The sequence below is a fragment of the Moschus berezovskii genome, chromosome 2 (assembly GCF_049115385.1).
Source record: "Moschus berezovskii isolate FMDL1 chromosome 2, NW_MosBer_1.0, whole genome shotgun sequence".
NCBI classification, from domain to species: domain Eukaryota; kingdom Metazoa; phylum Chordata; class Mammalia; order Artiodactyla; family Moschidae; genus Moschus; species Moschus berezovskii.
The window spans coordinates 124,200,497-124,225,819 of record NC_142461.1 but is presented as its reverse complement, the minus strand read 5'-3'; the positions used below and the strand labels follow the sequence as shown (position 1 = coordinate 124,225,819).

Sequence of the window (25,323 nt, the reverse complement as noted above, 5' to 3'; positions counted from 1 at the left end):
CTCCAATGAACATCCAGGATTGATCTCCTTTAGAATGGACTGGTTGGTGGACAGGGAGGCCTGGCGTGCTGTGATTCATGGGGTCGCGGAGAGTCGGACACGACTGAGCGACTGAACTGAACTGAACTGAGATCAGCAAGGGGAAAGTCCTCATCTGGACTGGAGATTATGACTCAGGCTGGCCAGTCTGCATTATAGAGAGACTGAAGACCTCAAATGACCATAAGGGCCTCCACAGTCAATCAGAGAGAAATGCCCCAACTTTGAAATATTTTAAAATGTTAACCATAAACTATTATGAAAAATGGGACAATAGCTAGAGTCAGTTTTACTGCGCTAAGAAATTAAAATCCATCTTTTATCTTCTTGGCATTCAAAGACAAATTAGGAACACAGATGATATGACCTTTGCTATGATGTCAAATTCCAGGCATGAAAGAGTCCAGTATTAATAGAATCAATGTAATTTGGCTACATGCTCCAAGTTTTGTCAAGTAATAGAAATTTCCTTTGGAAACTGAGGTAATCATTTTGGTTAAAAAAACTGAAAACTGGCATTCACATATATTCTTTCTAAAGACACATTTTCAGAATTTTAGTTCTGTTGCAGGTATCATTTCTTCAGTGCTCTGTCAACATTCATCTCCAACTGCTGGTCTCAGTTTCTGTCCTGGCTCTGTAGGCACTAATGCTACCTATGACCTAAAATTTTTATGGGAAAGACCTTTCAAACTTACATTACCAATTCCTTACAGTTTCAAAGAAAATAAGTGAATTCAAGGGAAAAAAAAGACATAGTGAGTGGAAAAGATCTGTCCACATTTATATTTTAAGTTTTTCTGAATCTTGATCAGATTTTTCAATCTATTTCATAATTTTACTGAATTGAGAATATATTTAATGCTAAAATGGAAAATTACCAACTAGATGCTAGAACTATTCAAATGAACAGTTTACAGAATTCCTAGCTCTAAAAAAACACAGATGTTGTTCAGTCGCTCAGTCGTATCTGACTCTTTGTGACCCCATGGACTGTAGCACACCAGGCTTCCCTGTCATTTACTATCTCACAGTTCGTTTTTGAAAATTGAAACTGCAATTGGATTAGCAAAAAAAGAAAATGGAAATAATAATATGAGACATTAAAGAGAACATAGCTATTTTCAGAGATCCTCCCACCACTAACCAAGTATCCAAAATTGAAAAAAGTTTTAAAGGCATTCACATATTTATTTCAATCCAGTTAATATCAAAACCATGCCTTACCTTGATAGCACGGAGCTATTCTTTTACTCAGTTCTGTTCGTAAATCAGAAGGCATTCCATAGCAAACACCCGTGGGGAGCTTAGACTCGGTCCTTATGTAAAATATATTTTTCCATCTATGCCCACAAGTCTGAATAAAACATAAAAGTAGACCAAATGATGTGAAAGTCACACCCAGGGTATCTGGTTTCACGATGTGATCAGGGAACTATCCCAACAACCTACCACAATGGAGCCATTTTCTCCAGGCTGTCTGGAAAGCGTGACCCCCAGCCATTGATTATCTCTTTCTTCCAAGCAAGTCTTTCCACAAGGATCTCCAAAAGGGCTACCTACAGCATTGGAAAATAATTTTATCAGCAGTTATCTTGAAAACAATGCTATTCTGCAAGAACAGAGAAAACAAGCATGCATGCTTATCCCGTTTTTTTCCTCCAGCTTCTGTGGAATACCGTCTTTCCCTACTTCCCTGTCATCATATATTCGGTACACACTGTGGGGTAACCATGAGTTACTCTGTGCTAACATAATTGCTCTCTCACTGTGATTTTTGTTTGTAGAAAAGACCTCTGATTGGTAATACCAGGAAGAGATGGCCTTGATATACGAGATAGCTAACCAGCATGACTAAGAGAGGGGAAACCAGTTTAAACCAACATGGGCTGTGCAAGTTTAACTGCATTATGTAATGCTTGGCAAAGAATGTGCACCTTTGTTTTGATCATTTATTTAGCAATGCAAGCAACATTACCAGAGCACTTTCTAAAATGTTTCATGTACTGAGACACTGAGAATAGAAGGACTACAATATGGTCCTCAACATTTAAGTCACAGTTTGTTGAAGCTGGAATATGATGACTGTGGGAAGCGGCTGTATATAATTAACATACTAATAATGCCTACCATTTTAAACAAACTGCCCTATGGTTTACAGTTAGTGGAACTGTGATGTTTTCAACAAAGAAAAAAGACTTTGAAAAACTGGATTATCTTAGTATAGAAAAAAACTTCAGAATGCACTTTGACAAAAACATGAATAGCCAGAAAGCCAAAAATAAAATATTACACATAAGCAATACTTCTAAAACATACAAAAAAAAGTGATATTCCCAGTGACTTTTTCCTTATTTTGTTAAAATCACTTATTTGCTTTATGGCTGGGATCCCATATTAACTGTGATTTCAAGTAAGTGGTTTGGGGGGAGAATAAGATGCAGCATATTAAGATTACTTTTTCAGCCTATTTCCACACACTTCAAATGCAACGTGACAGGTCCATTCCACTTGAACTTACTTCTAAAAGCAGGTAAATACATTTGCATCAATTTGACTGGATAAAGACATGGAACTTGAGTTTTTAAACTTAATTTTAGAACCAAATTTCATTCATTGATAGGTACCATAGTCTAAATCATTAGGCACCTATAACCTTAACCCCTAGATAAAGCTTCCTGGGCAAACTCAGAATACTTACACAGATATGTAGTATTGGAAAGTGAAATTATTTGCAGTAAGTCTCCTGGGTAAGAGATAATTTAAGGAGTGTGGAAAGATACTTGTGTACACATTTTATACATTTGTTCATTCTCTACCATGAAGTTCAGGACAAACCAACCCTCTGACATAGCTAAACTGAAGAAAGTTTCTTAGCCCCTTCTCTGGAGATTGATTTCGTAGGTCCAGTGAGGCCCTGACTACCCCAGGTGTTTTTCATGATCTGGAACACCGTTACTATGCTATGTGGATCATCTTTTTTTGGCCAAGTTTCTTGCAGAACAGTAATGTCAACTCCCACCTCCTAGTAGTGCCAGCCAAGAGCGTGAGACAGAGGAAGACGACTAAGGACAGGTCTGGAAAAACAAGGCTGGGCTTGACTAGCAATGGCTACTTGGAATGGGCTTCCCAGGTGGCTCAGTAACAGAGAGTCTGCCCGCCAATGCAGGAGACGTTGGTTCAACCCCTGGGTCGGGAAGATCTCCTGGAGGAGGAAATGGCAACCCACTCCAGTATTCTTGCCTGGGAAATTCCCCGGTCAGAGGAGTCTGGTGGGCTACAGTCCATAGGGTTGCAAAAGAGTCAGAGATGACTTGGCAACTAAACAACAACTTGGAATGGAAAGGAGATATTGCTGCAGCCTAAACCTTGATCAAGGATGGAAGCATAAGGTTTCCCTATTCAAGTTAATAAAGAAAAGAAGGGACAAGGGGGAGGGAAGGAGAGAAAGACAATTATATTGTAGCATTGAGTGGGTCAAGTCTAACAGAGAAAGTTGTTACTATGGCTACATTATGCCCATGTAATTGAAAGAAAGTGAAAGAATAACAAACAAGACATTTTGATTTTCATTATGATACAAATGTTTGACTTTTCACTAAAACTATTTTTTTTTTTAATTAATGTCAAAAATAGATGATAAATGGTGGATTCATCTACTCAAAGTTGTGGCGGCAAGAACGCACAGAACTGTACAAAAAAGTTCCTAATGACCTGGATAACCACGATGGTGTGAAAACTCACCTAGAGCCAGACATTCTGAAGTGTGAAGTCAAGTGGGCCTTAGGAAGCATTACTACAAACAAAGCTGTGGAGGTGATGGGATTCCAGCTGAGCTATTTCAAATTCTGAAACATGACACTGTTGAAGTGCTGCACTCATGCCAGCAAATTTAGAAAACTCAGCAGTAGCCAGAGGACTGGAAAAAGTCTGTTTTCACTCCAATCCCAAAGAAAGGCAATACCAAAGAAAGCTCAAACTGCCACACAATTGTGCTAATTTCACATGCTAGCAAGGAAATGCTAAAAATTCTTCAAATTAGGCTTCAACAGTACATGAACCAAGAACTTCCAGATGTACCAGCTGGATTTAGAAAAGTCACAGGAACCAGAGATCAAATTGCCAACATCTGCTGGATCAAAGAGAAAGCAAGAGAATTCCAGAAAAACATCTCCATCTACTTCGTTGACTTCGAAAGCCTTTGACTGTGTGGATCACAACAAACTGTGGAAGATTCTTAAAGAGATGGAAATACCAGACCACCTGACCTGCTTCCTAAGAAACCTGTGTGCAGGTCAAGAAGCAAGTTAGAACTCAATATGGAAAAATGGACTGGTTCCAAATTGGGAAAGGAGTACGTCAAGACTATATATTGTTACCCTACTTATTTAACTTATGTGCAGAGTACATCATGCAAAATTCTGGGCTGGATGAAGCCCAAGCTGAACTCAAGATTTCTGGGAAAAATATCAATAACTTCAGATATGCAGATGACACCCTAATGGCAGAAAGCAAAGAGGAACTAAAGAGCCTCTTGATGAAGTTGAAAGAGGAGAGCGAAAAAGCTGAGTTAAAACTTAACATTCAAAAAACTAAGATCATGGCATCCAGTCCAATCACTTCATGGCAAACAGATGGGGAAAAAATGGAAACAGTGTCAGACTTTACTTTCTTGGGCTCCAAAATCACTGCAGATGGTGAATGCAGCTACGAATTTAAAAGACGCTTGCTCCTTGGAAGAAAAGGTATGACAAACCTAGACAGCATATTAAAAAGCAGAGACATCACTTTTCCAACAAAGTTTCATACAGTCAAAGCTATGGTTTTTCCAGTAGTCATGTATGGATGTGAGAATTGGACTATAAACAAAGCTGAGTGCCAAAGAATTGATACTTTTGTATTGTGCGGTTAAAGAAGACTCTTCAGAGTCCCTTGGCCTGCGAGGAGATACAACCAGTCAATCCTAAAGGAGATCAGTCCTGAATATTCATTGGAAAGAGACTGATGCTGAAGCTGAACTTCCGATACCTTGTCCACCTGATGGGAAGAACTGATTCATTTGAAAAGACCCTGATGCTGGGAAAGATTGAAGGCAGGAGGAGAAGGGGACGACAGAGGATGAGATGGTTGGATGGCATCATCAACTCGATGGACATGAGTTTGGGCAAGCTCCAAGAGCTGGTGATGGACAGGGAAGCCTGTTCATGAGGTTGCAAAGTTCAGTTAAGTTCAGTTGCTCAGTCGTGTCCAACTCTTTGTGACCCCATGAAATGCAGCACGCCAGGCCTTCCTGTCCATCACCAACTTCTGGAGTTTATCCAAATTCATCTCATTGAGTCAGTGATGCCATCCAACCATCTCATCCTCTGTCGTCCCCTTCTCCTCCTGACTTCAATCTTTCCAAGCAACAGGGTCTTTCCAAATTAGTCAGCTTTTGCATCAGGTGGACAAAGTATTGGAGTTTCAGCTTCAACATCAGTCCTTCCAGTGAACACCCAGGATTGATCTCCTTTAGGATGGACCGATTGGGACCTCCTTGCAGTCCAAGAGACTCTCAAGAGTCTTCTCCAGCACCACAGTTCAAAAGCATCAATTCTTCGGTGATCAGCTTTCTTCACAGTCCAAATCTCACATCCATATGTGACCACTGGATAAACCATAGCCTTGACTAGATGGACCTTGGTTGGCAAAGTAATGTCTCTGCTTTTTAATATGCTGTCTAGGTTGGTCATAACTTTCCTTCCAAGGAGTAAGCATCTTTTAATTTCACGACTGCAATCACCATCTGCAGTGATTTTAGAGCCCAGAAAAATAAAGTCTGACACTGTTTCCACTGCTTCTCCATCTATTTCCCATGAAGTGATGGGACCAGATGCCATGATCTTCATTTTCTGTATGTTGAGCTTTAAGCCAACTTTTTTACTCTCCTCTTTCACTTTCATCAAGAGGCTCTTTAGTTCTTCTTCGCTTTCTGCCATAAGGGTGGTGTAATCTGCATATCTGAAGTTATTGATATTTCTCCCAGCAATCTTGATTCCAGCTTGTGCTTCCTCCAGCCCAGCGTTTCTTATGATGTACTCTGCTGCTGCTGCTGCTAAGTCACTTCAGTCGTGTCCGACTCTGTGCAACCCCATAGATGGAAGCCCACCAGGCTCCCCCGTCCCTGGGATTCTCCAGGCAAGAACACTGGAGTGGGTTGCCATTTCCTTCTCCAATGTGTGAAAGTGAAAAGTGAAACTGAAGTCACTCAGTCATGTCCGACCCTTAGCGACCCCATGGACTGCAGCCTACCAGGCTCCTCCATCCATGGGATTTTCTAGGCAAGAGTACTGGAGTGGCTAAGCAGGGTTGACAATATATAGCCTTGACGTACTCCTTTTCCTATTTGGAACCAGTCTGTTGTTCCATGTCCAGTTCTAACTGTTGCTTCCTGACCTGCATACAGGCTTCTCAAGAGGCAGGTCAGGTGGTCTGGTATTCCCATCTCTTTCAGAATGTTCTACAGTTTCTTGTGATCCACACAGTCAAAGGCTTTGGCATAATCAATAAAGCAGAAATAGATGTTTTTCTGGAACTCTCTTGCTTTTTCAATGATCCAGCAAAGAGCTGGACACAAATGACTGACTTAACTGATGTACTGATGTTAAAGCTGGATCATAAAGAAGGCTGAACACTGAAGAACTGAAGTTTTTGAACTGTGGTGCTGGAGAAGACTCTTGAGATTCCCCTGAATAGCTAGGAGAGCAAACCAGTCGACCCTAAAGGAAATCAACCTTGACTATTCATTGGAGAGACTGATGCTGAAGGCTTCCCTTGTAGCTCAGATGGTAAAGAATCTACCTGCAATGTGGGAGAGCCCGGTTTGATCCCTGGATTGGGAAGATCTCCTGGAAAAGGTAATAGCAACCCACTCCAATATTCTTGCCTGGAGAATTCCATCGACAGTGGAGCCTGGTGAGCTACAGTCCATGGGGTTGCAAAGAGTCAGGCACCACTGAGCGACTAACACATACACAGAAACACACTGATGCTGAATCTCCAATACTTTGGCAACTTGATGCAAAGAGCTGACTCATTGGAAAAGACCTTGTTGCTGGGAAAGACTGAGGGCAGAAGGAGACGGTGATGACAGATGATGAAATTGTTGGATGGCATCATGGACTCCAAGGACATGAGTCTGAGCAAACTCCAGGAGACAGCGAAGGACAGGGAAGCCTGGTGTGCTTCAGTCTATGGAGCTGCAAAGAGTCGAACATAATTGAGCAACTGAACAACAACATCCCAAAAGACACTCCAATAAAGTATCTTCTGTGAAAATACCAAAATCTTTCTAAAATTAGTCAGCATTCAGTTTATGAAGCAATTGTGCAGGAGGAAAATTAAAGGCAGGAGAGAACAGAGGTCACAAACAATATATTATCTCTTTATAATATATTTACACTGCTTTAAATGCAGTATATTTAATGAAGTCACATTAAGATTATGGCAAATATTTAGACACAAGCTTCCTGTTCTAGAGATACCACCACAAAGTTTAAAAATATATAGTAATATGTATGCAGTAAATATACAATAGTTTAGAACCATAAAATGCCATGTAATTAGCATGAAAATGGCCCCAAAGTTTTTTTTTTAATTAATGTATTTATTTTCATTGGAGGACCATCACTTCACCACACTGTGGTGGCCCCTGCCACACATCCACATGCATCAGCCATGGGCGCACATGTATCCCCCCATCCTTAACCCCCTCCCAACTTCCTCCCTACCCCATTCCTCTGGGTTGTCCCAGGGCACTGGCTTTGAGTGCCCAGCTTCATGAATCAAACTTACACTGAAAATGGCCCCAAAGTTTTTAATACAGAAAAATAGTGAATCATCATCTGTTTCAGCTGAGTTCTCTTATTTGTTGATTTTAAAATAGAGACTAGAGAAACTCCCATCTCATTAACTGTTTTCTAGGTCCACAGATGAGTCCCCTTTGCATCATTTCTGTTTTAGTTTTACCTCTCCCAGGTGACACCACAGTGTCATCACTGCTCAGACTCTCATACTTAAAGAGTCACACACGTAGATAATTCTAGAAAATGAACAAACACACAGACTGCTGCTTGCATAAGTTTCTTCTCTCTACTCGACTTCCTAACACTGCTTCTGTCACTGGCAGCACCCAACAGCAACAATCATCCTGAGCTACTTTCAGCACTGGTAACAAGACAAAATCAGTTGGACGAACAGTTTATAAATTTCCACTACTGAACTGGGTCTCTTCTTAATTTTGAGCAACTTTCCCCCTCTGCTTCTGTTGGCAGAGGGGTCAGACCACATCACCAGCTCATGCTCTGGTCTCTCCAGAGCTTTCCCTTCACCTCTGTGCTCTGGAGGCCACGCCTTTTCACGTGGCTCTCAGCTCTGACTGGATATCAAGACCAGTTGGGGGAGTTCTGAACAAATACTGACACCTGGTCCCACTCTCTGGCTCAGATTTGATGTGCCCAGATTGAGATTCAGCCTTCAGAAATTTTCACACAGTTCTCCAGGTAACGGTAGCATGCAGCTGGACTTGAGAGCAACTGCTCTGCAATATACATGGTTTTGCCATTTCCTGTGTTATACAATATTTGAAAAGAAACTACTCCATTTAGAAAATGATAGTAATATCTTTTTGCCCTCCTTGGTGTCCACTAAACACTGAAATAGCATATCAAATATTAAGCCAATTTTTTCATGTGGAAATAACAGTATTTATAATTTGGTCAGAAATGATGATTATGAAAACTGTCATGAGAAAGTTAATTCTCATGAATTTCCCTGACAGAACATCATAAATAAATGCAGATTATCTTTATATTTTATCCAAATGTCATGCCGAAATGATTTATAATCTGGTTTTCAATTCAGTTCATACATTACTGATCTAAACTCTTAGTAAATCAAATCAGCTTCATAATTAAAAAAATGTTCTTTACATGGTTTAACATAAACGAGGTTGGTAGAAATTAATACGTGATAATTTTCCATGCTTTTATACAACTAGAATGACTAATTCTTAGCACAGTTGAATGCATTTTCCCAGTAGACATTAAAAAAAAAACAAAGCCACACGAAAACCACACTCCTTATTCTAAAAATTAAGTCCATCTTTCTCGTTCATATTTTTCCTCTTTCAATTTGTCTTTGGGAAACCTAAGACAAAGATGTATGCTTACTATTTGGTTTTCATTTCCACTTACTGATTTTGTTTTAGTATGTACATGAGTATATAAATGTGAATAAGCAGTAATTTTGATAGATGGATACAAAGGATATTAGTGCAAAACCAATTAGGAACATTTTCTGCCATTCCCTCCACTTTTTCTGTTTTATTGTTGTTTTTCATGTCATCTATTTTAGTACCATTGTTTCAAGAGACAAAATATGACAGAGACTATGGGAGACTAGATATTAGCTCTTGACTGTCACTTGATGGGGGAAGATTGACTATTTCATTGACTGTGGCATTTCCACAGCACAGAACAGGGCCTTCCATGCAGAAGGCAGGAACAAAATATTTGCTGAGGGAGGGAATTCTAATACCCACTTTTTCCACCACAAAATGCTCCACTAGAGGGTACTAGAGGTTGGACTCTTGAGACACCCTTGGACAGCAATGAGATCAAATCAGTCAATCCTAAAGGAAATCAACCCTGAATATTCACTGGAAGGACTGATGCTGAAGCTCTAATACTTTGGCCACCTGATTTGAAGAACTGACTCATTAGAAAAGACCCTGATGCTGGGAAAGATTGAAAGCAGGAGGAGAAGGGGGCAGCAGAGGATGAGACGGGTAGACAGCATCACTGACTCAATGGACACAAATCTGAACATCTCCGGGAGATAGTTAATGACAAGGGAGCCTGGAGTGCCGCAGTCCATGGGGTCACAAAGAGTCGGACATGACTTAGCAACTGAAGGACAACAGAGGATACAACTGCAAAATTTTCACCATTGAGTGATCTAAACTTTGGAGAGGTCTTCTTTCTTCCTATTATTCTCCCCTACGTCTCTTCCAAAACATTAGTCCCTTAAGTTTTAACATAGTAACAGATGGTCTGAAGGAAAACAATCTTTGCAGGTTTGAAGCTCTTTACAAAGTGTGATATGTGAGTAGGATGGTTTAGACTGAGAATCAGGTGGGCCTCCAGAGATGGCTGTCTCAGAGGGATTCTGCAAGGACTGTGCGGAGTAAATGAGGGGCGTATGAAGGGCTTGGGCCAGAGCCCAGCAGAGAAAGCAGCCAAACATTAGTTGCTGTTGACATTATTATTTTAAGGATTAAGCTAAAGATCTGATTAAGGTACACATCCTCCTCCATAAGATATGTGTGGCATATCACTGTCAGCGACCAACCTAGATAGCATGTTAAAAAGCAGAGACACCACTTTGCCAACAAAGGTCCGTCTAGTCAAGGCTATGGTTTTTCCAGTGGTCATGTATGGATGTGAGAGTTGGACTATAAAGAAAGCTGAGTGCCAAAGAATTGATGCTTTTGAACTGTGGTGTTGGAGAAGACTCTTGAGAGTCCCTTGGACTGCAAGGAGATTAAACCAATCAATCTTAAGAAATCAACCCTGAATATTCATTGGAAGGACTGATGCTGAAGCTGAAACTCCAATACTTTGGCCACCTGATGTGAAGAGCTGACTCGTTTGAAAAGACCCTGATGCTAGGAGGGATTGGGGGCAGGAGAGGGGGACAACAGAGGATGAGGTGGTTGGATGGAATCACTGACTCAATGGACATGAGTTTGGGTGAACTCCGGGAGTTGGTGATGGACAGGGAGGCCTGGCGTGCTGCGGTTCATGGGGTCGCAAAGAGGCAGACGTGACTGAGAGACTGAACTGAACTGAACTGTCAGCGAGCCCGTACCATACACATTCAATTCATTTAATTCTCACAGCAGCAACGGAAGACTGTGCTAACAATCTCATTTCACAGGTGGAGAAATAGAATCTTAAAGAAGTAAAGAGATTTGCCCAAATTCATGGGGCCAGTAAATGGAAAAGATGAGAATCAAGCATAAGAAATTTTAGAATGAAATACTGCCATTTGCAGCAACATGGATGGATCTCGAGATTATCATATCCAGTGAAGTAAATCAGACAGACAAATATATGATATTATGCAGAATCTAAAATATGATACGAATGAATGTATTTACAAAACAAAAATAGACTTACAGATATAGAAAACAAACTCATAGTTACCAAAGGGAAAAAAGGTAGAGAAGGATAAATTAAGAGATTGGGATCAGCAGATACAAACTATTATACATAAAAGAGATAAACAATAAGGTCCTTCTGTACAGCATAAGATATTATATTGGCTATCTTGCACTAAAACATAATGGAAAAGAATTCTAAAAAATTTTAAGTAATTAAAGATCTCAAGGTAGTTACTTTCCATGAATCTGGAGTATATACAATAGAACTGTACAAATATTTTAAATGTATGAATTATCTGAATAAATTTCACTTTCTAATCTTTTCTGCCAGCTGAAAATGTGTAAAATTTCTAGTCAACTTTCTGGGGTTCATGAAATTGTCACTTACTTGGTCCCTACCTTACCCTGACCTTTTCCTCAGTTTAGATCAATTCTCAATAATTTGCATTTCCACTGAGGAATGCGCAAGGGCTAAGACCAGACTCAAAGGTCTTCCTGTAGCCGTTTGACAGCTTGAGCGACACACTGGGGGTAGGGCAGCTTGGGACTTTTGGATGAATGGCAAGTATGATTTATTTGCCTGTGTCACTGGCTTAATCAGTTCAGACATTTGATTGGGGCTCTCAAACTGGTCTTCTGGATACTAAGACAACACACATATTGGTCTGATCTTTCAAAACATGACATAATTTTCAAGTTTTACAAAAACAGTGAAAGACCTTCCTTCCACCAATTCCTTTTTTTAACATGAAGGTCGGGTCTATTGAAAGATCAGTCCTATATATTTCAAACTGTTGCACTCTAAATTTTTCTCAAATAATCCTGAAAAACAAATGACTCTTGTTCTATGTTCTATAAAGAGTCATTCATTCAGTATATCTATATTTGTAGAAGCAACAATTTCTGAGTGAAACAGAATACAGAAAAGACATATATGGGATTAAAAGCCAACATACTGATTCAAATATGACCAGAATACAAGGCCTACCATTGGAGGGTTATAACCATTATAGACAATGTATGCCTGTGCATACAAGACTTTCTGGCACCTAGTAGGTGTTCATTAAATCTGGGGCAAACGCTTCCACTCCAGTGTACCCACACTGAACTGATGTGGACACACCAGCAGAGGGAGCTCACGGTGCGGTGAGGCTGGATCAGCAGCACGCCTTCAGCTCTTTAAGCCTAAGGGCCCCTCCTACCAAACACTAATTATTACTAAACCCATTAGATTATGCTTATTATATTAAACTGTGTACTTTTCCCACACATCTAATAAAATGTGGTGGTGATGCTTCAAAACGGTAACAGTGACGTTCATGCATTTGACAGCTATAACAATAACTGAGTAATGAAAAGTAAAACACTCCACTTTTAGAGGCGATATGGGACATGAAAGTACTAAACTTCCAAGAGCATTTCCACCAACTCATCCAGCGGCAATCAAGGATCAAAATATCGATTTAAATATCAAAATGAGAAACAATTCTTGATGTATCTTTAAGTGTCATGTTCTTAGACTTAGTAATAAAAATCTGATAATGACAGATAATCATGCTCAATTTACATGAGGAACATTTCCTATAATCATAGGTCTAAAAAAAATAGCTATTCCACTCTTCTAGGTCATTTTAATTATAGTTTTTATTTTATAATTTTATTTGTTTTACTTTGTTGTATTTAGGAAGAGTTCCACACAGGGGTGAATGCATTCAGACAGCAGAGTCAAGCCTGATGGTTGCAATTTTATAAATCTGGGTTGATCCTGAGTCATCACTAGACTTCTAAGCCCTAGGAAACCATTCTGCTTGTGAGCCTCAATCTAAGATAAGGGTTTCCCTCCAAGTGCCTTGGGTCCAAACTTCTTCACATTCCTATAGAAAACCTCTACAAGTCTTTTTACTAAGTAGAGCAGAAAAATGTACAGCAACTGATATATCTCCTGAGCGTAATGTAAAGAAGGAATGTTGTCTTACAATAATTATTATTTATATAATAAATAACACTTATTAAATGCTTCCCATGTAATAGGCACACTTTTAATACATGTGAACATATATATTAAGTCATTTAATTTTCCTTATATCCCTTAAAGGTGGGTATAATTATCATCTCAATTTTATAGATGGAGAAGCTGAAAGAAAGGGAGAATAAGCATCTTGCCCAAAGTCACTAAACTTATAAGTGGGGGAAGGAAAGATTCCAACCCACATTGTCATCTACTACCCTATACTACTTTACAGTGATTTGCTATGAGTATTCACTTTTAATCAGTGAATGAATCCAAGTATTGGCACTATTGATAATCCTATTCTAATTCTATTTCATAATAACTTATATTTTAACATTAACGTCCAACATTAGAAAATAAGGAAAAACAACTCTCTGTTTCCATGGTTTTCAATTAATCTCTTAGACTTAAGGAGTCATTTGAAAAAGTATCACTAATATACAAGTACCATTTCATTTGAAAAAGTATCACCAATATTAGAGATACTATTGTTCTTTGAAACAAAAACAATGTAAAAATGTGAACAGAAAAGCACTCCAGGGAAACCTGCCCTCACTCAATGCTCAATGGTCAATACTGACGTTCTGCACTTGGTTTTGGAATTCGCCGGGTAGGATGGAGGGGAGGTCAGGACGATAACAAAGTTCAAAGACATGAGGAAAGTGAAAATCAGTCAGGGCGTCTCTGGCACCGCTCTGTGCCAGAGCAGGATCAGACTGAGATGAGGAGCCCCTGACAACAGAGGACAACTTTTCACCGAAGTTTAAAGGGGGAGACAAGATGTCGCAGAGACAATGCAACAGTGATCTTCAGACAAAATCATGATATTCTAATAAATACTAGAAAACGGTCCCAAGAGAGCAGAGAATAGCACTGAGGTTAAGCAGACCTAGAACGATTTCACAGAGGGTAGACACTGACAAGAGACTTCGACCTAGAATATCATTTTAAAAATTAAAAAAATTTTAAATGTCTAATCCACTTCACAAAATATTTCCAGCAAAAGAGATTTGACAACTATGCCTACACTCTTACTCTAGCTGAACAATTCATTGTGAATTACAGTATTTCATATAGATTATATGAAAGAGATAACTAATCATTTGTTGAAGCTCCTTAGGGATAAACTGAGGACATCAGAACCAACACACGGCATTACTGAACCCAGTCCTGTCCCCTGCAAGTCCACTTCCATATTCTAATTTGATATTGCCAACTACTCCTAAAATTAAAGTTCCCCCGGTTTTAAAGACAGTCCATTCTAGACTTCCTGTCTCAGGAGTGCATATCCTTTGGACTGCCCACTGTGAGTGGGCAGAGTCTGGAATGCAAGCCTGGCTGAGGCCTCTGGGAACGATGCTGAAACATACAGCAAATCCCAGAAGACCCCACCCAAATCTGAGAAGCACACCCATCCATTTCACGTTCATTGACACTCTACTATGGGCTCATCAAAACTGGCCAGAACTAGCTCAATTACTCATGTCTGCTGTTCCAAAATACTTTCAGTATCTAGCTTCTTCTCGTTATTGTACGTATCTGTCATTATGCTTGTGACATTTATCATAAGTACTTCTCTGTTTACCTGTTATTCCTGTAACTGAGTTAGTTCTTTGAAGGCTTTAGCCATCTTGGCCAACTTTCTATTCCAAGTACCAACATAAGTAATGGATAAATTTTATTTAATAAATGAAGGAAGAACCCAAGGAAGAACTTTTCCTTTAAGAAAGGAAGAGTTGATAGCTGGCACCAATATTTTCTTTCTCCTCACCCCTCTGAAGTCTGGCATTACCACTAAAACAGGTCTTTCCAAGGTTCTTAACAAACCAATTCTTTCTAAATCCAAAGAATCCTGCTAGGCTCTTACCTAGCTTGACCTCTTGGCCTCTTTTGATATGCCAACCATTCACCTCTTCTCAAAATCTCCCAATCTTCAACTTCCACAGTGCCACATTGACCTGATTCCCTGGCTGCCCCTTTGGCTTTTCCTCCTCAGTCTATTTTTCTGGCTCTTTTTTTTTTCTCCAATGGTTCTTAACCATGGATGAATACTGGAGTCATCTGGGGACCTCTGGAAACTCCCAATGCCCTACTAAGGATTCTTCACCCAACTCCAATGTGTGTGGGTGAAGCTTTTCCACATCACCACCAAGAAATCCTCTGATACTAGGGAGGGGTCCTGAATACAACTTGTAATTATAATACTATCTACCTGGAGACAATGTCAGATCCTACCAATTAAGGGTTCAGTTCTGCAAGCTCCTTGACAAAGGTCTGAGTGATAATTTTTTAAATCTAACTCCAGAAGCAAAAGCAACAAAAACAAAAATAAATAAGTGGGATTACATCATGCTACAAAGTTTCTGCACAGTAAAGGATAGCATCAACAAAACAAAAAAGCAACCTACTGGATGAGAGAAACTACAGAGCAGAGCTATATAAAAACATGCCCACACCACTGATCATCAGAAATGCAGATCAAAATCACGAGGAGCCATCACCTCACACCTGTCAGAATGGCCATTATCAAAAAGATCAGCGATAACAAGTGTGAGTGAGGATGTGGAGAAAAAGGCTGGGCGTTGTTGGCGGGAATGTAAATTGGGGCAGCCACTATGGAGACAGTATGGAGGTTCCTCAAAAAATTAAAAATATAACTACCATAGTTCTAACGATTCCGACAATACTTTTGGGTACATATCCAAAGAAAAGGAAAACACAACTAAAAATAGCATAATGTACGCCCCCCCCGCCATATTCACTGCAGTATTATCTGTAATAGCCAAGATGGGAAACAACTGAAGTGTTCAATGAAGAGTGAGTGGAACAAGAACTGCAGTATATATATGCAATGAGGTATTATTCAACCATAAAAAAGAATGTAATCTTCTCGTCTGCAACAACATGACTGAGCCCTGATGACATTATGCTAAGTGAACTAAGTCAGACAGAGAAAGATAAATACTCTAGGATCTCACTTACGTGTGGAATCTAAAAAAAAAAAAAAAAGCTCAGAGAGAGAACAGATATGTGGCTGCCAGACGTGGGGCAGGGAGGGAGAAATGGGTGGAGGAAACCCAAAGGTAAAAAAAAGAAAAAAGTAAATACAGTACATTACTGAACAACACTGACAAATACCTTACTACCACCCAGCAATTTGTGATTATCTTCTATAGGACTAGGAAATTTAGGCAACTTGAATAAATTCACATAAAACTTCCTCAATGGGTAACGGAACTTTCAGAAGAAACTTAAAAGGTAAAAATGCACTGGGAGTATGTTTAACAGTTGATTAAAATACATGAAATATTTTAAAAGACTACTTTCTTTCCATATCACCCCTCAACACACACTGCAGATGTCAATCTCAAGTCCACTGGCTATTGAAGTTTCCATCAATATTTTCCTTTGGTTTGATTAATTCACAAGTGTGGCTCACTTGTGAACTCAAGAGAACCATTTTACTCAGTAGATTATCAGATTATTATAAAAGGAGTAACTTAAGAACAGCTGGATGGAAGAGACACATAGGGCAAGACACAAGAAACATGAAGGGAGCTCCCAGGCCCTCTCTGAATGCACCACTAATCCTAAAGCCCCACATGTTCACAAGTCCTGTCCTCTTGGGCTTTTATAGACGTTTCATGCATAGGCATGAGTGATTAAGTCATTGGCCATTGGCAACTGGCTCAGCCTCCAGCTCCTCTTCCCCTGCTGGCGTCAGGGGAATAGGAATGAAAGTTCCGATCCTCTGACCATACAGAGTGCTCTACTGGCAACCAGTCACATCCTTTGGTCCTAAAGTCATCTCATTAACCTAACAAAAGACATATTTATCACTCTAGAAAACTCCAAGGGTTCTAGGATCACTGTGCCAGAAATGGGGTTGGCGACCAAATGTATATTCTTACTAAAAAATCACAATATCTAACCTAGCTAGACCCACTCCCAGAGACTTTGTTAGTTTAGGAGAAGGCCGCCAGAACTGGGCTTCTTCAAGCTCTGCAGAAGAATGTAGGTTGCAGCTAGAGTTGACCAATACTGTTCAAGCTGCTTCTCAAATGGCAGGAGTCCTGTGGGATCTCTTCTGGGTCCCTTGATCCATTTAACCTAGAACATTCCCAAGTTAAACTCATTATCTTCCATGCCTTTGATTACCATCTCTAAGCCAATTACCTTCAAGTCTGAACTGCCTATATAGACCTCTCCTGCCCGCAAGGCCCATACATCCAACAGATTACCTGGTATGCATTTTCACATCTCATGGGACATAGCACCATCATCTGTCCAACAGCCCAAGTCAGAACCTTGGGTAACATCTTTGAAACCTTCTTCCTGTTCATCCCTCATTTACTAATTGCAAAGTCCAGGTCACAGAGACCCACTCTGCAGAAAAACAGCAGATTTCACCACTGACAAAATCAATGGCCAGTACAGACACTGCGGACCTTCTGCAGATCTTGCCAGCTTTTGTCCCACATGTATTAGTGTTCACTGATACCTGGGTTCTGCCATACTCCCTTTTCCCTGCCCCTGAGGGGCCCAGGAACCACACTAATAGCTAGCCCAGCCTCTTTAGCTACCTTGGTGTGAGAAGCTAGCCAACTGAGCTCCTCCCTGTAAGCACCAAAGCCAAAGTGCATGACGCCTGCCTCCAGCCCAGCGGCTGACTTCACCCTCATGGCCCAGGCTCAAGGTTGGGCCATGCAGCTGTGCACCTGCAGGTCGCCAGCCTGCTGCCCACCATCCTGCTTCACTGCTGTGCACACATCCGGGGAGAGCACACTGACAGCCGGGGCCCCTGTAGGTTCCTGTGTCTGCATCAGACCCTGCCTCTGTCACTGCTCAGTACCACCATGCCCGCTGGAGCCAACACCTCCCTCTGTGCATCTGTGCTCCCAGTCCAACACCCAGCCCCAGTCCCCACTGCACTGGGTACATGCGGAGGAAGAGTGCGTGACTGCACAAGAGCATGTTGACAGCCAGTGCTTCCGCAGCTCCCAGAGAATTTACCAAGTTGCAACACAATAATCCCTGCTCGCTTCTCTAATCTACACCGCTTCACACGCCACAGTTCGACTGTATGCTCTTTTCTTTCCATCCAAAGATACCGCCCTCTCAAAGACCTCAGGGTGCTCATACATGCTTTGCTCTGTCCAGCACCCTTTCCCATAACCTCTTCCTCTGAGATAACTGTTTTTTTCCCTCAGTTTTCCACTAGAATTCCTTAGGAAGACATCACCTTATTCTCCTAACTAGATTAGATTGTCTCACCATACTTTCCTATAGTAACCCAACCTATAGACTGCAAACCCTTGAGGTAAGGGCCGTGTTTCTTTTGTATGCCCAGGTTCCAGCACTGAGGCACCCCTCGGGAAATGACCAAATGAAGCAATGACCCACATGCTCAATGGATCACCATACCTGGCCCAAGAACTGTGGCCAAGAGGAGATATTTTTTAGTCATTAGAAATATCACCCAGTGGTCAAGTGAATTTTTGGCAATAAATAAAATGCATTTTAGAAAACTTCATCTCTCAAACCAGGTGGAAGCCATTCTTTTAGAGACAGAGTATGGGAAATTGTTGGAAATCAGGAAACATAATTCTTTTAATATGATAGTTTATTCATGAATCTCTCTGTCTTAATTTTGTGCATAATTAGCATAACAAACCTTTGTTCAACTGATTTTTCAAAATGACCAGTCTGGGTCAACATCAGCTTCATAAGCAACAATTTAGAGTATTGCAAATAAGAAAGAAAAGTTATCAAGAACATATTTGATGTTTCAACAGTGAGTGGTTTGTCTTTTAGTGTTAAGCTAATAATTCCTGCAAATCAGGCAGAAGTGAGAATGATGTAATCATTAGATGAATGACACAGATGCTAATTAACTTAACCTCTTCCAAATAGGTTATATAATTTTCAGAAAGAAATCTGAAGGGAAATAATGATGACTAACTTGTAATAAACCATTGTTCTCTCTAGTAAGAAAAAGAGGGACAAGAGGGGAGCTTAAAGTTCTAGTAATTACACAACACTGCTCTAGAAAAGTGAAAATCCTATTCATTTTACATATAGATATCGGGAAAGCACTTGCTAAAGAGTCAGTGTTATTTTACACAGGGAAGTTATGTTTTTCTAAAACAGTGCTCTCCAATAGAAAGATAATGCAAGTTACATCCGTTCCGTTCCGTTCCGTTCAGTCGCTCAGTCGTGTCCGACTCTTTGCGACCCCATGGACTGTAGCCTACCAGGCTTCTCTGTCCATGGGATTCTCCAGGCAAGAATACTGGAGTGGGTTACCATCTCCTTCTCCAGGGGATCTTCCCGACCCAGGGATCGAACCCGGGTCTCCCGCATTGGAGGCAGACGCTTTAACCTCTGAGCCAAGTTACATATGAAATAATTTTTACACTAGTCACATTAAAAAGTAACAAGGAAGAAGCAAAATTAACATTAATATTTTCTTTAACCTAATGCATCTAAAATATTCTCATTTAAATATTCAATCAATAGTAATTTCAAACTATTTCAACATATGGTCAACACCTAAAAAATCAAGAGATTATATATATATTGTATATATATATACATGTATGAATTTTTTTGTACTGTCTTCAATATCCAGATGTATTATAGGACCTCTCCCTACAAACTAGCTGCATTTCATGTACTCAATAGCCATATGTAGCTTGTGGCTACTGTATTAGACAATTAGTTTATAATTTTATATATTTTGTATACATTTCATGTACATTATATAACAAAATTATAACCTTTATTATCCAGACAAGTCTGCATGTGCATACAAACACACATGTATAATGCTATTAGTAGCCATCAGTATCAAGCTATTGGCAGCAAGTTAAAAGTAATGAAAGATCTAGAGAGTATGTCTTTTGAAAGATGAAATAAAGACAATCTTTTTAATACAATTTTACAGTCATTTACATATTTTATTATCTTCTACCTTCAAATATTGGTGACCATGATGGACTATCATTAAATACATAAACAAAGTCATTATTTATAATGCCTTAATTTAGCAATGGTGTTCAAAGTTTCCTTTTAAAAAAACCTAGCAAGGATGCAGAGCACCCGTGTAGAAAACCAACTGAAACTGTGGAGATCACTATGGCCTCCCCAGACACAGAGTCTTCACGGACAAGTTTGGATTCGGACCTCCTGACAGGCAGACTGCCTTCTCTGGTTCACAGAGGGCAGTACCAAGGAGGTGAGCAGGAAAATACCTCTCAGGTAGGCAGGGAGCGGGAAGGAGCCTGTCTGCATGCAGGAAGAAATACATCTCTACTGCAGTCAATTCACTTCACTAAAAGGGGTACCTGACTCTCAACATCTCATCCCCTGGACATTCGAGATAAACAGGCATTTGCTGCTTACTCCTGATTATGACTACACTGAACATACCACAGTATGGGACAATATTATGCACGACAGGGAAGGGGGTTTAGGAGGTAGGGGGAAGGGTATTGCCATCCTCTTTCGAAGGAACGAATCTATCTGAATGAAACTTTGAAATTCTTAGACCTAAAGAGTAGTCCGGGGAAGGCACTGGCGACCCACTCCAGTACTCTTGCCTGGAAAATCCCATGGACGGAGGAGTCTAGTAGGCTGCAGTCCATGGGATCATGAAGAGTCGGACACGACTGAGCAACTTCACTTTCCCTTTTCCCTTTCATGCATTGGAGAAGGAAATGGCAACCCACTCCAGTGTTCTTGCCTGGAGAATCCCAGGGATGGGGGAGCCTAGTGGGCTGCTGTGTATGGGATCGCACAGAGTCGGACACGACTGAAGTGACTTAGCAGCAGCAAAGAGTAGTCCATGTATACAGCACTTTGAATTGTGTAGAAGATGAGTGTTATTTTAAGGGATCTTTCAACTTCATCTCCTTGATAGCAAATTAGGACATGAATGAAAGAATTTTCTTATGACATGGATATCATAGCTCAATATTTAGTTATTATAAGGTATTTTTGGTTGAGCCAACAAAAAATATTTTTTCACTGTGTTTCAACTGTTATCTTTTCATTTATACATTTAACTTTGGGTTTCATCTATTAATTGTCTGTATAACCTCACAATGCCTATAACAGATAACATACAGATATAGATTTAAGTAGAAAACAGAGATAAAAATAAACTAATATTTTTTGAATGTCAGTTAAATGTGAGATAGTGAGCTAAGCATTGTCCATACATTTGAGACAGAACAACTAAAACCATCTTATACAGATGATTGTGTGTGTGTATATTTTTTCCTTGACAATTCTTCATAAAGAATACTACATAATCTACAAACCTGACAATTTAAAAAAAACCCTTTAGTTAGCAATTTACTCTTTCCAGTATTAACTTTCTAGACATTATCCTCAATCCCTTATTTTACAGCTTCAAGTTACTTCTGAGATTGCTCTGAATTGAAACATACAATTTCTTTATATAAGGAAGATACATTGTTTAAAATGTTATATGAGAAGTAATTTCAGTCAACTCTTTTGCAAATGTTCAAAGCTATTACTATAGCCATCAGTGTTTTTACCAGTTGACTGACTAGAAATCTTGTCGTCTGCCTTTCACCTCAGTAAATACCTTTTTTAAAGCTGAAAATTCCCTTTGACTTATCATTTCTAGTTAATTCTCTTAGTCACCAATCAGGCTGATAACAATCAAGCTTTCACTTTGCTTTATTCATTTATCCATCTGATAAATCTTTACTCAATGCATGCTTGCTGCGCATCTACCATGTGCACATTTCTCCATGGATATTTCTGTAGCCACTTCCTATGTTCCACGTGTCCAAAGAATTTATGTTTTCCTACAATTTTTTCAGATTTATTATCTGAAATTTTAATACAATATTGTGACAGGATCTTTCCAGTTAAATACAGACATCTAGAAATAGATTCATTGCCATTCCAGGCAGGAAGTAGGGGATAAATACCAGTGGTTGTAATGTCATGAATCAGGAAACTATGACAGGACAACAAAATAAAACATTTCCCTCCTGAGACCTTGTCAAGATCCTCCGGCAGATCAAAGCTGTCTGCTCTGCTCCCTAATTCTTCATCCCTCAAGTCTCTTAGGCAAAGACAATTATGCTTTACAGAGTTATTCCAAATGGATAGGTCTGTGAATGTGTTTTGCTTTTCTAGTCTGCCTTTTGGGATGGAAGATGCTTAAGAAGAGGGTGGGACTTATTCTACGCAGTGCAGACAACTCCTAAACTCTTATGGATGCTCTCTGAGTCAAAAATAAAATTCCATTATGTGCATATTGTATTTGAATTCACTGTCAATGAAGGGAAGAAGTATTCCAGTTTGAGAAAAAGCAAAGACTACTACGTAATAAAAAGGGGGAGGGTATTAAAGATGCAGTGACTAGCTTATCCCCAAAGCCCATGGATAATAAAGATAAATAGAAAAAAGGTACTATGTATAACCATTTATTCACCATTCACGGGTGACTCACCAGCTCAGCAGACACCATGTTGGACTCTTCAGTGACTTTTATCTGCATTGAAGATGTATACATGACTGGAAATGGCTTGGACTTTGGACCCAAGCAGGCCTTTTTCCAGTAGTCATGTATGGATGTGAGAGTTGGACCATAAAGAAAGCTGAGCTCTGAAGAATTGATACTTTTGAACTTTAGTGTTGGAGAAGACTCTTGAGAGTCCCTTGGACAGCAAGAAGATCAAACCAGTCAATCCTAAAGGAAATCAGTCCTGAATATTCATTGGAAGGACTGATGCTGAAGCTGAAACTCCAATACTTTGGCCACCTGATGCGAAGAACTGACTCACTGGAAAAGACCCTGATCATGGGAAAGATTGTAGGCTGGAGGAAAAGGGGATGACTGAGGATGAGATGGTTGGATGGCCTCACCAACTGGATAGACATGAGTTTGAGCAAGCTCCAGGAGTTGGTAATAGACAGGGAAGCCTGGCGCGCTGCAGTCCATGGGGTTGCAAAGAGTCGGACATGACTGAGCGACTGAAGTGATCTGAGGCCTGACTTTGACTTGCAGTCCCATCTTCCACTCACTAGCTGAGTAATGTTAGAAAAAGTCCTTGCAACACTCTGAACCACAGAGTCCTCACATGTAAAGTAAGAACAACGCCACCCATGGCCCAGTGTTGTTTTCTGGAAAAGAAGCAACATATACGGCAGTTCCTAACAAGGTTTGAAGCGATATAGGGTCTGAATTAATATTAGTTCCCCTTCCTTCCCCATGTGTCTGTGCAAAGAAAATTTGCTGTTGACTTTGAAGCATGAATTTTCTTCCCTCCCCCAACAGAACGCATTTCTCAAATTGTCACAAATCTAAGAAGAGACATTAAGAAATCAAGAGTCTTTGAAGAGAAAAATTAATAATTATACATTAAGCCTCATTTTATCAATAATTATATTAACAGTGGAGATGCCAATTTTTTCTTGTGCTCTCCTTGTATATTTCATATCTTAAGTAAAACTATATTATTTTCTTTTTAAGTCCTTAGGCTAAATGACAGGGTATGGGATCAATTCCAACTGTTATTCCTGATCTGCCCCTTAGCCTGTTCTTTAACAAGGTTGATAGGTCAAAGATGGAAATAAAATTCTCAAGTCTTGGCTTCGCTGGATCCCCTCATTAATGTGCTGAGCGATTTTAAGATGTGTTTTACACATGGGGGGCGGGGGCGGGAGGAGGGAGAGAGGGAGAGGTGAAGAGAAGGTCTAAGGCGGTGTAAGAAATTTTCCTCTATGGGGTCACACAGAGTCGGACACGACTGAAGTGACTTAGCAGCAGCAGCAGCAGTTTGGTCAGAATACTGCCATCACTGTCATAAGCAAAGGGAGAAAAATGCTGACAGAAAGGAGACCTCTTTTATGTTAAGAAGGGAACATGGTGTTGAGTTAACAGTGACAATCATCCCCTTTAAATGAGAACAGCGATAAGAGTTTTTTCCCGGACTTGTCTACCGTGGGGTCCACACGAGTGGGGTGAGGGCTTACTAGCTCCCGGCCCCAGATCCCACTCACCCAGCTGGAGCTGTTCGCAGGTCCTGGCTGGATTCTTCCCAATCTTGCATCTGTAAATCGCCCCAGGTTTGACCACTGAAGTGTTGGAGAGCCAGTTGGCAGTGGGCGCCCCGACTACGAGCCTGAGAAGAGAAACGCGCAGGCGGGCGCTGTTAGCCCTGCTGCCCACCAACCCGCGGGTCTCCCCAGAATCAGCCTCCGCTCCCGCCACCTCTTCCCCCGCCCACCACCCCCGCTCTCAGCCCGCCACCCCAAACTTCAGGGCCTGGCGCCAGAGCGCACCCCGGCTGCTGCCACCCCGAGATGAGTCCGTTTCCCAAGCACTTCTCGGGCGAGCTGGGTTCCCTCCTGCCTTCGCCAGCGGGAGGAAAGTTTGACTCAGGCAGGGAATCCCTGAGGCGCTTTTTGCGAGCTGCTCGGAGATGCCGAGGGCTCCCGCGGCCGACCCTGCTCACCATCGCTTCGCCCCGTGGCTGTGCAGCACCACCGAGTAGCCGAACAGCGTGTCGCGGGGCCCCGCGTAGAGCAGCGCGCTCTCTGTGTCCACGTTGTAGGGGCGCCCGGTCGGGGCTCCCGAGCACAGCAGAAGCATCACCGCCTCCCAGACGGCGGCCCCGCGGGGGCCCGGCCCTCGCCTCGCTGCCACAGCCATGCGCTCTCGGAGGGGAACATTCACCACTGGACCGCCACTGCCCGTCCCAAAGCTGCGCGGGCTGCGACGGCCGGCCGAGGGGAAGGCGCCCCGAGAGAAGGCTCGCGCGTGCGGCGCCGGCGGGCGGGCGGGCGGGAGGAGGGCAGGGGCCGCGGGCGGGAGGGGAAGTGGGGCGGCGGCGGGCGGAGCAATGCGAGTGGCCAGGGCCGCGACGCGCCCGCCGAGCCCCACGCCCCACGCCGGTTTCCGCGGCCGGGAGGTGCGGCGATCGTGACTCCCGGGGCGCGGGCCTCGGGGTGGGGCGCCGGGCGTGGCGCGGGGTCGCGGGACCCAGCGCTGATCCCGGCTCGCGTGACTGCAGGGGGCGCTAGG

The 25,323-nt window shown here is 41.4% G+C and overlaps 1 protein-coding gene across 1 annotated transcript in view; it reads right to left on the bottom strand.

Moving 5' to 3' along the window:
• ITGA4 (integrin subunit alpha 4) overlaps positions 1–25,091 on the bottom strand; it is an 89,488-nt gene extending 64,397 nt beyond the window's left edge. The window contains exons 1-4 of the mRNA XM_055398064.2: positions 24,755–25,091; positions 24,300–24,421; positions 1,492–1,598; positions 1,267–1,396 (exon numbers count right to left, since the gene is read on the bottom strand). Coding sequence (XP_055254039.1) covers positions 1,267–1,396; positions 1,492–1,598; positions 24,300–24,421; positions 24,755–24,951 — 556 coding nt within the window. The 5' untranslated portion in view covers positions 24,952–25,091. The remainder of the gene's footprint in view (positions 1–1,266; positions 1,397–1,491; positions 1,599–24,299; positions 24,422–24,754) is intronic.
• Positions 25,092–25,323: the final 232 nt, after the last annotated feature.